This window comes from Chiloscyllium punctatum, chromosome 29 (assembly GCF_047496795.1).
Source record: "Chiloscyllium punctatum isolate Juve2018m chromosome 29, sChiPun1.3, whole genome shotgun sequence".
Classification (NCBI taxonomy): Eukaryota; Metazoa; Chordata; class Chondrichthyes; order Orectolobiformes; family Hemiscylliidae; genus Chiloscyllium; species Chiloscyllium punctatum.
The window spans coordinates 75,573,155-75,586,506 of NC_092767.1; the positions used below are offsets into that span (position 1 = coordinate 75,573,155).

The 13,352-nt window shown below is 43.0% G+C and overlaps 1 protein-coding gene across 7 annotated transcripts in view; it reads right to left on the reverse strand.

Annotated features, from left to right (window-relative positions):
* Positions 1-1,312: 1,312 nt before the first annotated feature.
* The window catches only part of sipa1l3 (signal-induced proliferation-associated 1 like 3), a 240,609-nt gene continuing 228,569 nt past the window's right edge, over positions 1,313-13,352 (reverse strand). For all 7 annotated transcript variants that reach the window (XM_072549485.1, XM_072549487.1, XM_072549489.1 and 4 more), the window contains 3 exons: positions 11,857-11,986; positions 7,045-7,126; positions 1,313-4,762 (listed from right to left, as the gene is read on the reverse strand). In XM_072549485.1, the coding sequence (XP_072405586.1) occupies positions 4,619-4,762; positions 7,045-7,126; positions 11,857-11,986 (356 nt within the window). In that variant the 3' untranslated portion in view covers positions 1,313-4,618. The remainder of the gene's footprint in view (positions 4,763-7,044; positions 7,127-11,856; positions 11,987-13,352) is intronic.

Here is a 13,352-nt window from a genome sequence, read left to right on the forward strand (position 1 = left end):
TAAGGTCAGGAGAACCTGCAGCACTGAAATCTTCAGAAACCACAGCTATCATTCCTACCAGACATCATAGCTCAAATTACCCAGACATTGGATTACATAACAGTCTCTTCTCAGTGGGTCCTAGATTGTTGAGTGCAACTTCTGCACCCATCTCGATATATCCCATCAATAAATAAAACTAGCATGCATTCCAGAACAGACCTGTTCACCTCTCAAGGCATTAATGGAGACAGGCCAAAGGCAGGTACATGGAGTTAGACCACACAGTAACCATGATGTAATTAAATGGTGGGGCAGGCTCGATAGGCCGAATGGCCTAACTCTGTTCCTGTGTTCTTATATCACCCTCTGGTTCCTTGACCTTAAAATCAGTGTCCTCTAATTTGCAAATCTGTTTTCTACCTTATTTATAAAGCTGTTCCATGTAATTTCGAACATTGCTTTTAAGTCATCCCTGAAATCCCCCTGTTGCAAGGAGAACAATCCAGGTCCTGTAGAAGCAAAATCCCTCATCATTCATAAAAGTAGTGCTCATCTAGAAGCAAGGGGTGTTTGCCGTTTTCCTGTTGGTCAGATTTTTCACTTGCTGATGGGGCTGGTATACGCTGTGCAAGTCCAGCCTGAGGCCGTCATATAGTGTCATAGAGATGTACAGCATGGAAACAGACCCTTCGGTCCAACCCAATCTAGTCCCACCTGCCAGCACCTGGCCCATATCCCTCCAAACCCTTTCTACACAGGAACCAGAGTCACTGTGAAATAGCTGTCTTTTCCCTGGAATGGGGGATTTCAAGATGAGAGGGACACACTTTAAGGTGGGGGAGAGAGATTTAAGAAAAGACATGAGGAGCAAACACAGGGTTCATGTGTGGAACTTTGAGGAAGTGCTGGATGTGGCTACAATTACAATGTTTAAAAAGACATTTAGATAAGTACATGAATAGTAAAGATTTGAAGGGATAAGGGCCAGGAGCAGGCAGGTGCGACCAGTTTTATTTGAGATTATTTTCAGCATGGATTGGTTAGAATGAAGGGTCTGTTTCTGTACTGTATGAGAAACTCCATCATAATGAAGAGTGAGAATGGAGTCTATTCTGTCTTCTTTTCAAAAAAAAAACTGAGTGATGCCACTGACTGCATTACCATCCCAACTGGGATCATTCAAGTCAGCAAATCCTGGGAACATGGAGTGGAGTCCTTCCAACTTGATATCATTCACTGCAACAAGCAGCCAATTATGGGCAGGAGCTTGCCAAGTTTGGGTGACTTGAAAAGCAACCATCTCATCTGGAATTCAGAAACGCACCACGCATTACAAGTTTATGAAAACTTTTATTCGCTTTTCCTGATACATGCGAAAGGAATGAAAAAAATGAAAGAGGATTCATTGATGGTGTAGCGGAATCAAAAACAAAAATCACAAATTAAATACAAATCTCATCTGAAAGTTTGATGTCTTTATAAAATGATAACAGATAAATTACACGCTACAAAAAAAAACTCCCCCAAATCAATAAAATCACATCAACAATCCTACACAGACAAAATGTACATTGGAAAATCTGCACCACACAAAAACAATAAAATTTAAGACTTCTTCACTCTTTATACACAAATATTACAGAGTATGATAAAATTCCAAGTAAACTTTTCTTTTTTTTAAGACATTGTTGGTTGCAGCTGCAAAGCTTGGAACATTTCTTTCACTTGTTCAGCTTCAGATTTAGGTTGTGTATACAAATGTCTTATAAAAAGTTCTTTTGTAATCCAGTTTATACAAGAAATTGCAAACACACATGCTGTCAGCATGCAGTGGCAAAGAAGATTGCATTATCTTTGAGGGAACAGTCACAAGGGAGGGCAGTTGTTTTTGGTTTAACAATAAGTTATTCCCCCTCCTCTTATCTGGGCACACATGAACACATTCTTTCTAATATACACCATGGTTAACTTTGCAGCAAAACTAACACTGGACACACCAAGTCATAAGGTTCAACTATCAGACACTCAATTATCCTTTAACCTCAGTAGCCTACTTTCTCTGATCTTTCATTCCCCCTCCCTCTCTCCTTTGCATAACATACACACTAGCCGCAAGTCTGAGCTTGGAACAATCTCCTCACCACTCAACACATTGATCTGATTGTTTGTGTCATCCATTTGACTGGATGCTTGGAGTTCCTTGCCAGCATCTGCTACTCCCCATTTCCCTGTAGCCACACAACATTTTTCAAACAATGAAAAATTCATTAATGCAGAAGTTCTCAGAGATGGCACTGTGAATATTAGTGCACAGATGCTTCACGTATTCAACATTCCTTTACTGAAAGCGTTAAGCTTGTTTAACTCCGTTAACTCCCCATTAGAAGACCCAGCAAAACAATTTCAGATGAATGAGTGTCAAGCATTCTTGCATGAATGATTCACATAGTACCATTTCATGGCCACTGGATTGAGACAATATTAGAGGATGCGTGTAGAAATATATCAGGAGACAAAAGGGCCTAAAACAACAAGAGCGCTTCAGTCGAACTGTTTCAATGTTGAATAGCCAGGAGTTATCTAACTAGATTAGAGTGAACACAGATGCTAAAATCCCACATGGTCACTGATTGTAATTGCTAATAGTGGTGGGAGCTGGCCTGGTGAAAACTCCATCCAGACAACAGTAGACAGTTGCATTGACTTGCTGTGTGCGATCCTGCACTTTGAGCCAACCTGCAGCCAGAGTAGCAAAGGTGCATGTGTGTTTTTCTCCTCAGCTCTTCACAGATGAGGGAACAAAAGAACCCAGAGGGCAGGGTTCAGCTCATTTTGTGACTGTTCCCCTTTCAAGAACAGGTTTTGACAAAACAAAATAAAATCGTAGTTTGACCAAATCAAGATGACTGCATCAACCTGACAGCTAACGTTCAGCTGCTGGCTGTCTGTTTTAATCAATCATTCCCCACGATTTTTTTCCACAATAGTCTTTTCTGCAGTGTATAATCCCAAGAAAGGGATGATCACAAAAAATTCCAGAATATTCAGTAGTTACCGATTCACCTCAGCAATTCCAATTTTGATTCAGGTTTTGAATTAAAAAAAACCTAAAGCAATTTATACAAATATAACGTATACAAAGAGCATTTACATTTTATTAGATTAAACTTCCTGAGCGATCTTAAAATGGAATTTTCTAGAAAATAATTTAGTCTGAGAGAAAGTGCTTTAATAACTTCCTATATTAATGTTAGACCTGGGTGACTGCTTTTTAAATATCATTTGCAATATTACTTTCTCTTAAATATTGGAAACAAAATCTTTTGATTAAATTTTCAAATAAAATTAAATAGCTTTATTGAAATCTATTGATTGCATTGCAGATTATCAAAGGTCAGAGAACATGGTATTACCATCAGACTAAGTGGTTTATGATGAATCTCCTACACGGAGTTATAAATGGTTTGCCTCTCAGCCGATGTTGATCACCCCACCTCTTTCCTTAAATCTTTGAGTTGAGGGGAAATGTTGCATGGTTGATAACCATTTCCCCTCTCCCTTCCACCTCACCTTACTGACTCTTTTACATGCACAGAATTATGGCAATGAACTGTTCGGCTACAGAAAGCATCGTTGTATGGCCCCACCCAAAAATGGAATGGGAGGGTCCCCGGGGGGGGCGAGGTGGAGGGGACACAAGGACAGTTACTGCTCAGTGACGAAGACTGGAGAACAGTGTCCTCCCAATTCCTCAAGGATTCAAGAGGCAGTTGCACCTGACCACTCTGCAGTCTGAACTCAGTCACTGAACACTGAAGATTAAACTCGGAACCTCCTCAGTCCGATATCCTAATATGTGTAAGGGATGATGCTTTGCTGCTTAGTGTATCTGCAACTTTAAAATGAACACAAATACGAGAGTGCCACGTTGTTGCGTGCACCAATTTTGAGACAAAAGGTGACGTGAGAAGGTACCCAGGACACTCTGGTTTTTGATCCCACGAAGGGGGACCTGGAGTAGTGCAGCTAGGAACAACTGGGAGGGAAAAAAAAAAGTTTTAAAAATAAAACTAAAAAGGGCACCCTACATTTACTGAAGCCTAATTTCTACCTGTAAGGTTTCTTTAAAAATAAACAAAAGCTGCTGCTTTCTGTGAAAGCGCATCACCCTGACAGTCTTGACTGAACTTACCAAGTTGGAGGAAGACAGTTGATCAAACATTTATCAATGGATAATAATGATTGATTTATGGCAGCTGGCAGGAGTTGGGGAGATAGGGAGGGAGGGCTCAGGTAAAGCATGCAGATTTAACCAACACTGGAGGATATTCAGAAACCGTTCTGACTGACCAGTTCCATTCTAGTGATGTGAAAGGAAGTGTCGCAGCGTCCACCAGCTGCTGACCAAGTGATGCCGAACAGCTCACGTCCCTCCTCTCGAGCTCTGTCAGAATGCCACTGCCTGCACCTTCTGTAAAATGGCTGCTGTGGTTCAGCATGTTCTGGAATCTTCCCCCCCCACCCCACCCCCACCCCGAGACGGGCCATGTCTCCAGGTTACAGTTACTCCAAAAGATGGACGACCAAACGAAAGGAAATAAACCGGGCTGAGATTCTGTGGGAGGGCTGGCCGGCTTCACTTTTTCTCTATCGTGCTGGAAAATATTTCTGCAAATTTCCTCAGCTGCTCGGTGGCTGAATGGGACTCCTCTTGGAGACGCTGATTGTTAACCCTCAGGTTTGCCACCTCTGCCTGCAGGACAATTTTATCCTCTTTCTCCTGGAGAGAGATTGGGGTGGGGTTAGGGGGTGAAGAAGGACAGGGTGAGTTTGCTCAGTTTGCATTATTTAACAAGGAGGGTACAACATTGCCTTGCTTGTTCTGACTTCCAATAAGTGCGTCAACCGCCACAACTCTGATGAAAGAATCATGAGGGGATCAGACTGGGTAAGAATGGCATTAAAAAGAACAGCAGTGAAGCGGGTGCCCCAAGTCAGTGATAGTTGTGAACACCATTATGTAAAGATTAGATTAGATTCCCTACAGCGTGGAAACAAGCCTTTCGGCCCATCAAGTCCACATCGACCCTCCGGAGAGTAACCCACCCAGACCCATTTCCCTCTGACTAATGCACCTCACACTACGGGCAATTTAGAATGACCAATTTACCCTAACCTGCACATCTTTGGACTGTGGGAGGAAACCGGAGTACCCGGAGGAAACCCACACAGACATTGGGAGAATGTGCAAACTCCACACAGTCAGTGGCCCGAGACTGGAATTGAACCTGGGTCCCTGGTGCTGTGAGGCAGCAGTGCTAACCACTGAGCCACCGTGCCGCCAAACTAACTTGCAATTCCAGATTGATTCGCTGAATTTAAACATTACCAAGCGTTTAGTGGTATTTTAAAATATGTCCCCACAGCCTGACATTATTGCTGTATAACCACCCGGAGTCCTGGGTGCTGTGCAGTGTGCTGCCTGTGTGACCATCACTTGGGAGCAGCTGCCCTACACACGTGTTCCCTCTCTCTCTGGAATAAGAAATGTTTGTGTTTAAATTCAATTCCCAGGCTTCCTACGCTTCCAAGATTTCAACATTGGCTGCATGTTTTCTTTGGTCTTTTGGATATCAAGAGAATACTTTAGAATAAAGTCTTGCAAATGACTGGTGATTAGAAAAAGAAACATTCCCATCGCCCACAGAAGGACAAAGCGGAAACATTCTGTTTTCTGAGCCTGTTCCAGTTTTACAGGCGATGTGTGACTCGGTCGGAAAAACTCCCTCATCGTTTATCATCCTGTTCCGACTGAACTGCGTATTCTGTGACTGTATCCTCCATAACAAATATCCATATATGGCCATGCATCTGAGATACAGAACAACTTAAAAAAACCGTTTACAGCACAGAATGGGACCATTCAGTCCATCAATCTTCAGTAATTACACCAGCGGTTTCCTTGGAAAACAATGATTAAAGTCAATGTGAACACTGGCTCACTGTCACGGATTTTACTTGTGGATCTATGATGCATGAACATGACAAATTACACATAATATTATTACATTGCTGGTTTTTGGGAGGGCATGTGTTAAAGTAGGGTTGAGAAAGGAGTTTGCAATTCACTGTCCTAAGTGTTGCAGTAGCTTCTGCCTCAGCTACTCCACACAGGGCGATCCAGACAGCCCCCTACTCCGCACCGATCCAGACGGTCCCCGCTCCACCCCGAGCGATCCAGATGGCCCTCCCTCCACGATCGATCCAGACGGCCCCTGCTCCGTCCCAAGCGATCCAGGTTCCCCCCGTCGCATAGAGCAATCCAGACGGCCCCCCCTCCCCCACACAGAGCGATCCAGACGGCTCCCACTCCGCCCGGAGTGCAGTAGTTCTATTCTCGTTCAATCCCATGTTTTTAAAAAACTTGCATAATAGCAACACTGTTTAAACTAATGGGGCTGGAATCACATTATAAACTAACACACGCTTTTAAAGTGTTTGGTTTAGAAACGGTGTCCCCAATTCGTCAATGCCGTTACAGCGAATTCGCATTAACAAAATATGCGTTATAGCAGGAACAACCTGTACTTGAACTTTCCCAAAATCCCTTGTCAATTTTAAGTTGGTAATCCTGCAACCAGAAGATTTAAGCCTCCCTTCTCACACCAAATACTTCTTCATTACTGAACCACCTATGAAACCTCTGTCTCTGTAACTACAGAAGAACTGTTTACTTTGAAATCACTCCTTAAAATGACTTGCTGTGATGGGAACACAAATCACAGTGGGCAGCATTTCACTCGTTTGTTCAGGCTACAAAAGGAATAAAACGCTGGGACTTTTGTGAAGGAATCCTAACAGCTTTACCCAGTCCAGCACTGGTACCGACACTGCACCCATGTGGCTGACCGGAGGTTGCCCATCAAGGCCATCAGTTCTACGCCCCCCCTGCCCCCCCACCCCCAGTTTTTAAAAGGCTGGGTAATAACTGCTACCCTTGCCAGTGACACCAGTGATCCACAGATTAATTTTTAATAAAAATGTGACAGGAGCATCTCTCACCTTCAGCAGATCATCCTGGAGTTGCTTCAATTGGATTTCAAGCTGGTAGACTTTCCCAGTTAGTGCCAAAGCTGGCTCATCACTGTAACAGAAGGGATGCTCATTAAAAGGGAGAACAGTCGGGCACAGTGGGTAGCTCGCGGTTTTTTTCCTAAAATCAGGAAATGGAAGGGAGGGAGGAACGTAGGAAAATCAATCCCCAGACAATTGCTACTGAGTAAATTACTGGAGATGTAGGTTGACAGTTACCTGGGTCTTGATGAACTTCAACCAAGGTCTGAAAATTAGTGACTAATAAACGAGTCAATGCACTGGTTTTAATATTTCAAGACTCCTTTGATTTGGAGATGGAAAGCAAAAACGAGAGGCCTAACACAGGGAAAACGTTAGAAGCTGTTAATGAAGATATTAATGAAGTGCTCTGCTTTACGTTCACAATAATCAAACACAGCTAGCACGGCTCCGCAAAAGAAAAATCATGTGTGACCACTTCATTGCAGTTCTTTGAGAAGCTATGGATAAAGGGAACCATTGTTCTTACACTTACACAAAACATTTCAAAGTGACTCAAAAGGTTATTGCTGAGAATAAAAGTGCAGGGTAACATACTGGCATGGATCGAAGATTGGCTAACAGGAAACCAAGAGTAGGCATAAACATGTCTTTTTCACATTAGTAAGACGTACTGACCCATGTGTCACAGATGCTGGTGCTGGGACCTCACCTGTTAACAATTTATATAAATGATTTAGATTAGATTAGATTACTTACAGTGTGGAAACAGACCCTTTGGCCCAACAAGTCCACACCGACCCTGAGAAGAGCAACCCACCCAGACCCATTCCCCTACACCTAACACTATGGGCAATTTAGCATGGCCAATTCACCTAACCTGCATGACTGTGGGAGGAAACCCCACACAGACGCGGGGAGAATGTGCAAATTCCACACAGTCGCCCGAGGCTGGAATTGAACCCGGGTGAGGCATCAGTGCTAACCACTGAGCCACCATGCCGCCCATCATGCCTCTTAGATGAAGAAGCCGAGGGTACAACTGCCAAATTTGCCGTTTATTTTAAGAAGCTGTGAAGAGGATACAAGGCTGCAACATGATGATAGAGGTTCAAAATGTGGCAAATGGAGCAGGAGGGAAATTGGGAAGTCGTTGTTGTTCTGTTCGCCGAGCTGGGAATTTATGTTGCAGACGTTTCGTCCCCTGTCTAGGTGACATCCTCAGTGCTTGGGAGCCTCCTGTGAAGCACTTCTGTGATCTTTCCTCCGGCATTTAGTGGTTTGTCTCTGCCACTTCCGGTTGTCAGTTCCAGCTGTCTGCTGTAGTGGCTGGTATATTGGGTCCAGGTCGATGTGCTTATTGATTGAATCTGTGGATGAGTGCCACACCTCTAGGAATTCCCTGGCTGTTCTCTGTTTGGCTTGTCCTATAATAGTAGTGTTGTCCCAGTCGAATTCATGTTGCTTGTCATCTGCGTGTGTGGCTACTAAGGATAGCTGGTCGTGTCGTTTCGTGGCTAGTCATGGATGCGGATCGTTAGCGGTCTTCCTCTTTGTCCTATGTAGTGTTTCATGCACTCCTTGCGAAAGCAACCACCCCAACACACACAAAGAAGTTGCATCAAGACACTTTTCAAAAGGGCCACAACACACTGCAGTACACCAGAATTGCAAAAAGAGGAAGAACAACACCTATACAATGTATTTGCCAAAAACGGATACCCGCGCAATTTCATCAACAGATGCCTAAGGGAAAGACAACGGAACGAGGACGTGCCGCAACCCAAAGGACTAGCCACACTCCCATACATCAGGAGCATTTCTGAACTGACAGCCAGACTACTGCGACCACTAGGACTCATAACAGCACACAAACCAACAGCCACTCTCAGACAACAACTCACCAGGACGAAGGACCCAATACCCAGCATGAGCAAAACCAATGTAGTGTACAAAATCCCACACATGCGCACACACACACCAACCGGTTAATTCGCTATTTCCATACAATGCACTTTCTCTCGATAAACCACTTAGATGATGCACTTGGTATATACAATGTCATACTGCCCACAGAAAGAGAGCTGTAAATACCAAATTCCACACATTAATCTCAATCGCTGCCAACTGAAGTTCTAAGCCAGGACTCACTTTGTAACTAACATGGAAGCTAACTGCCAATGGAAAATAAATTCTGCAACTACCTGAGCTTTTAACTGACTCAAGTGACCTGTTGGAGGACTAAAAGCAACAATTTCATTGACTTAACTGACAGTTTCTGCAAATTACACCAGCTCTAAATCACCTTCCCCAAATTACTTTGCATTCTCACTTCTAATACTTCAGTGATTTAATATTGACTCTGCTGGAGGATGGGTTCAGATCCAGTAATGTTATTATACTTTAGATATTAATAAATGTTTATCTGATAGATATTAATCACAGACTGCACATTCTTTTATTGAAATGTTTCAATCGTATCTCATTCCTGAGTCACAACCTGTACAATGAACTTACAACAATTTCATCATAAGATGTTCCAAGGCACTTCTCAGGGAATTGTAAAAGGGAAATAACAGTGCTCCATCAGAAGGTGAGACGGAAAAAGATCAACATTGCAGTAGAACAGCTAGGAACATCTTAAGGGAATGGGGAAGGCATAGCAAGACAGTGCAATTCTGAGTGAGCGCCTGAGAACACATGCGAGTGAATTAAAATAATAGCTGAGAGGGATGGATAACAAGCACCTCAAGAATGTACCAAAGAAGCACTGTAGACAATAAAGGTCGACGTGGTTTCACTTTTGGATTGGGGAACATTAAGTAATGTGGAAGGTCAATGGTAAACATTCAAAAAGCTCTTGGACAAAATGTAACAATTGTTCATTCATGTCTGGCATAAAACTGAAAGGGCAAGCTAGTCCAAACCATGGCTCTCAAAGGGAATTGGAGACAGAAGATCCAAGAAAGAGGCCTATAAATTGGCTAGAGAAAAGAAAACATCAGATCTGAGGAGTGGGAGCAGTTTAGAATTCAAAGGAGGACAAAGGGATTGATTAAGAATGGGAAAACAGTGCATGAGAGAAGGCTTGATGAAGGCACAGTCGGTCTCCTGTAGTCAGAAAGGGGAATTCATAATGAAGAATAAAAGAATGACTGACCAACTAAACACGGCCTTTGGTTTGGCATTCACAAAATATAAATAATATACCAAAAATGTTGGGGGGAAATGCAGGGTTTAGTGAGAGGGAAGAACTAAAGGGAATCAGTATTCGGGAAATGGTGTTGGGAAATTGATGGGATTGGAGGCTGACAAATCCTCAGGGTCTGATAATCTATATTCCAGAGTACTTCAGTAGTTAATGTAACCTGTTTAAGAAGGGTGGCAGAGAGAAAACTGAGAATTATAGGCCAGTCAACTGGATGGTAGTGGGGAAGATGCTAGAGTTCATTATGACAGTTTTCGTAGCAGTGCACTTAGAAGGCAGTGGTAGAATCACGCAGTCAGCACGGATTTATGAAAGGGAAATCATGCTTGACAAATACAAAATTCTTCAAAGATATAACTAGTAGAATTGCTCAGGGAGAGCCAGTGGATGTGGTTTATGTGGACTTTGTTGAAAACCTTCTGAAAATCCCACCATAGATTAAAATTAAAAGTGTAAAATTAAAATGAACGGGATTGTGGATAGTGCTTAGAGATGGATAGAAAATTGGTTGGCAGACAGGAATGAAGAGTAGGATTAAAGGGGTATTTTCAGGAATAGCAGGTGGTGACTAATGGTGTACCATACAGATTGGGTTGGAGTGCTGGGAGAGAAAGGATTAAGTGATTGGAATGTGAGAATAGCAGAACAATGGTGTGCCCAACTGCCAGACTGGGAAGAATAGACTCCAGTTTGTGCTGTGATTCACCGAAGCATTGCAGATTATATGATTGGCACTAAATTGAGAGATGGGAATGTGCAATGAGATCTGGGTGTCCTCATACACCAGTCATGGAAGGCAAGGAAGCAGGTGCAGCAGGCAGTAAGGGCAACAAATGGCATGTTAGCCTTCGTAATGAAAAGATTACTGTGAAGTAGCAGGGACGTTTTGTCGCAAATATACAGAGCCTTGGTGAGATTACACCTGAAATAGTTTGTGCAGTTTTCATCCCCTGACATGAGGATAGATGTTCTTGGTATGGATAGAGTGCAGCAAAAGTTTACCAGACTGATACCTGGGATAACAGGACTGACGTATGAGAAAAGGTTAGGGTTACACTCACTGGAGCTCAGAAGAATGAAGGGGAATCTCGGAAACCTATGAAATTCTAACAGGATTAGAGATGGTAGATGCAGGAAGATGTTCCTGATGGTTGGGAGTCCAGAACTAGGGGCGAGAGTCTACAGTTACAGGAGAAACCATTGAGGATCGAGAGGATGCGGCAAACAATCCAAAACATATATTTGTAAACTGAAGGCCAACATGCCTGTCTGAGCAATACCTCAATTCAAATTCTCATCTTTGTTCAACTCCCCTTCAGCCTTGCCACTTCAAGTCTCCGTAATTTCATCAACCTCATAGCCCTTCAAATTGCTGTGCTCTTCAGATTCTGGTCTCTTGTGCCTCTTCATATAATGAATAGTGAAGCATCGATGTACTCCTGCTCTTATGTTTCCGTTTCTATGTTTATATCATATGAAGCAGTGAGGTATATCTAGTACGTCGTAGGAGAAATAAGATTGCCCTCTCACATCTTGATCCAGGCTACATATTAGACACAGCATTGGGAGATCACAAGAATAAAAGCAACTACCTTAAAATATGTGGTACACGGGGTGAGGACTGTCGCTCCAGGGTATTATGCATATGTACAGAATAAGCCGGTCCAACCTCTGATCCAATAGATGCATCGGTCAGCGAGAACAGGGAGACAGCTCTCTGGACTGGTGGAAAGAAGAAACAGAGTTATCATTGGCAAATCCTGTTGGGAGACCCCTCTATGTTTCATGTCTGTTCTGAAGATTCTCAGTCTTAGCTCAGTGCAGAGCATTCTGCTGTCTGTCAGAAACCAGGGTTCAGACTCCACTTCAAAGCCTTGCAGTAATCTAGGCCAACATCCCAGTGCAGCACAGTGGTGGGGGAACTGCACTGTCAAAGGTGTCATCTTTTGAAGGTGAATGTTTTTCACATGTTAGTTAGTTTCACTGGATAAAGAGAAGTAAATGAGTTTTGTATGAAGTCTTTATTAAGCCAAGCCTGCCTTCCACATGCAAGAAACATTGCTGATGGCATCACTCTAAGATCAGGTTCTCCAGGTGCCTTGACCAGTTCTCCTCAACCTGTATTACAACAACATTGGTTACTTGGTCAATTATCTCACTGCTGTTTGTGGGATCTTACTTAGTACAGATCGGCAGCTGCTTTAACCTACATTACAACAGTGACTACATTTCAAAAGTATTCCAAAGATGATCACCTATTCTGCATCTTTAACACGATAAAGTATCACAAGGCATCACACAAGTCTTAACAAGGAAAATTGCAGACCAAGCCAAGGACGGACATATGGCAGATAGCCAAAGCCTTGGTCAAACATAGACTTCAAAAGGAATGGGCAGAGAGTTGGAGGGGTTTTGGGAGGGAATTCCAGAACTCTGGGCCCAGGCAGCTAAAGGCAAGGTCACCAGTGTTGGACTGATTAATAATCAGGATATATAATAGACCATAATCACAGAAGCACAACAATTTGGAAGGCAGGAGGGTTGAAGAGATTACAGAGGCTGGAAGTGGCAAGGCCCTAGAGGAATTTAACAATGATGAGAATTTTAAATCGAGATATTATTTAGGTGGGCATTTTGGACTTTTGATGGACCTTTTCAGAGTGAGTCTATGTTTTGGACAATTTGCCTCCCCCTCCAAAGCCCCCCAATGTGTTTTGTGATGGGCTCAACATGGCACACAAAACACAAGCTCAAATCCTCAAGGAAACATCTGGCAAACGCTTGTGGGTTTTCATCAACTCAAGGGCTGCAGACATTTATTAGAGACAGCTGCTCCACAATACGCGGCTAGACACAGAGTGGTGACAATTCAAGAGCACTCCCCCATGGGAACAATCAATTGAACAGGAATAATCATCATCCCTGGTTAAACCCAGGCTAAGATGGGGGAGGGGGGTGGGGGGTGGGGAAAGAGATTGATAACAAAACATAATTGTATGAAAAAAGTCAATATTAAGATAACACTATGAATAAAGACTTCATACAAAACTAATTTACTTTTCTTTATCCAGTGAAACTAACTAACATG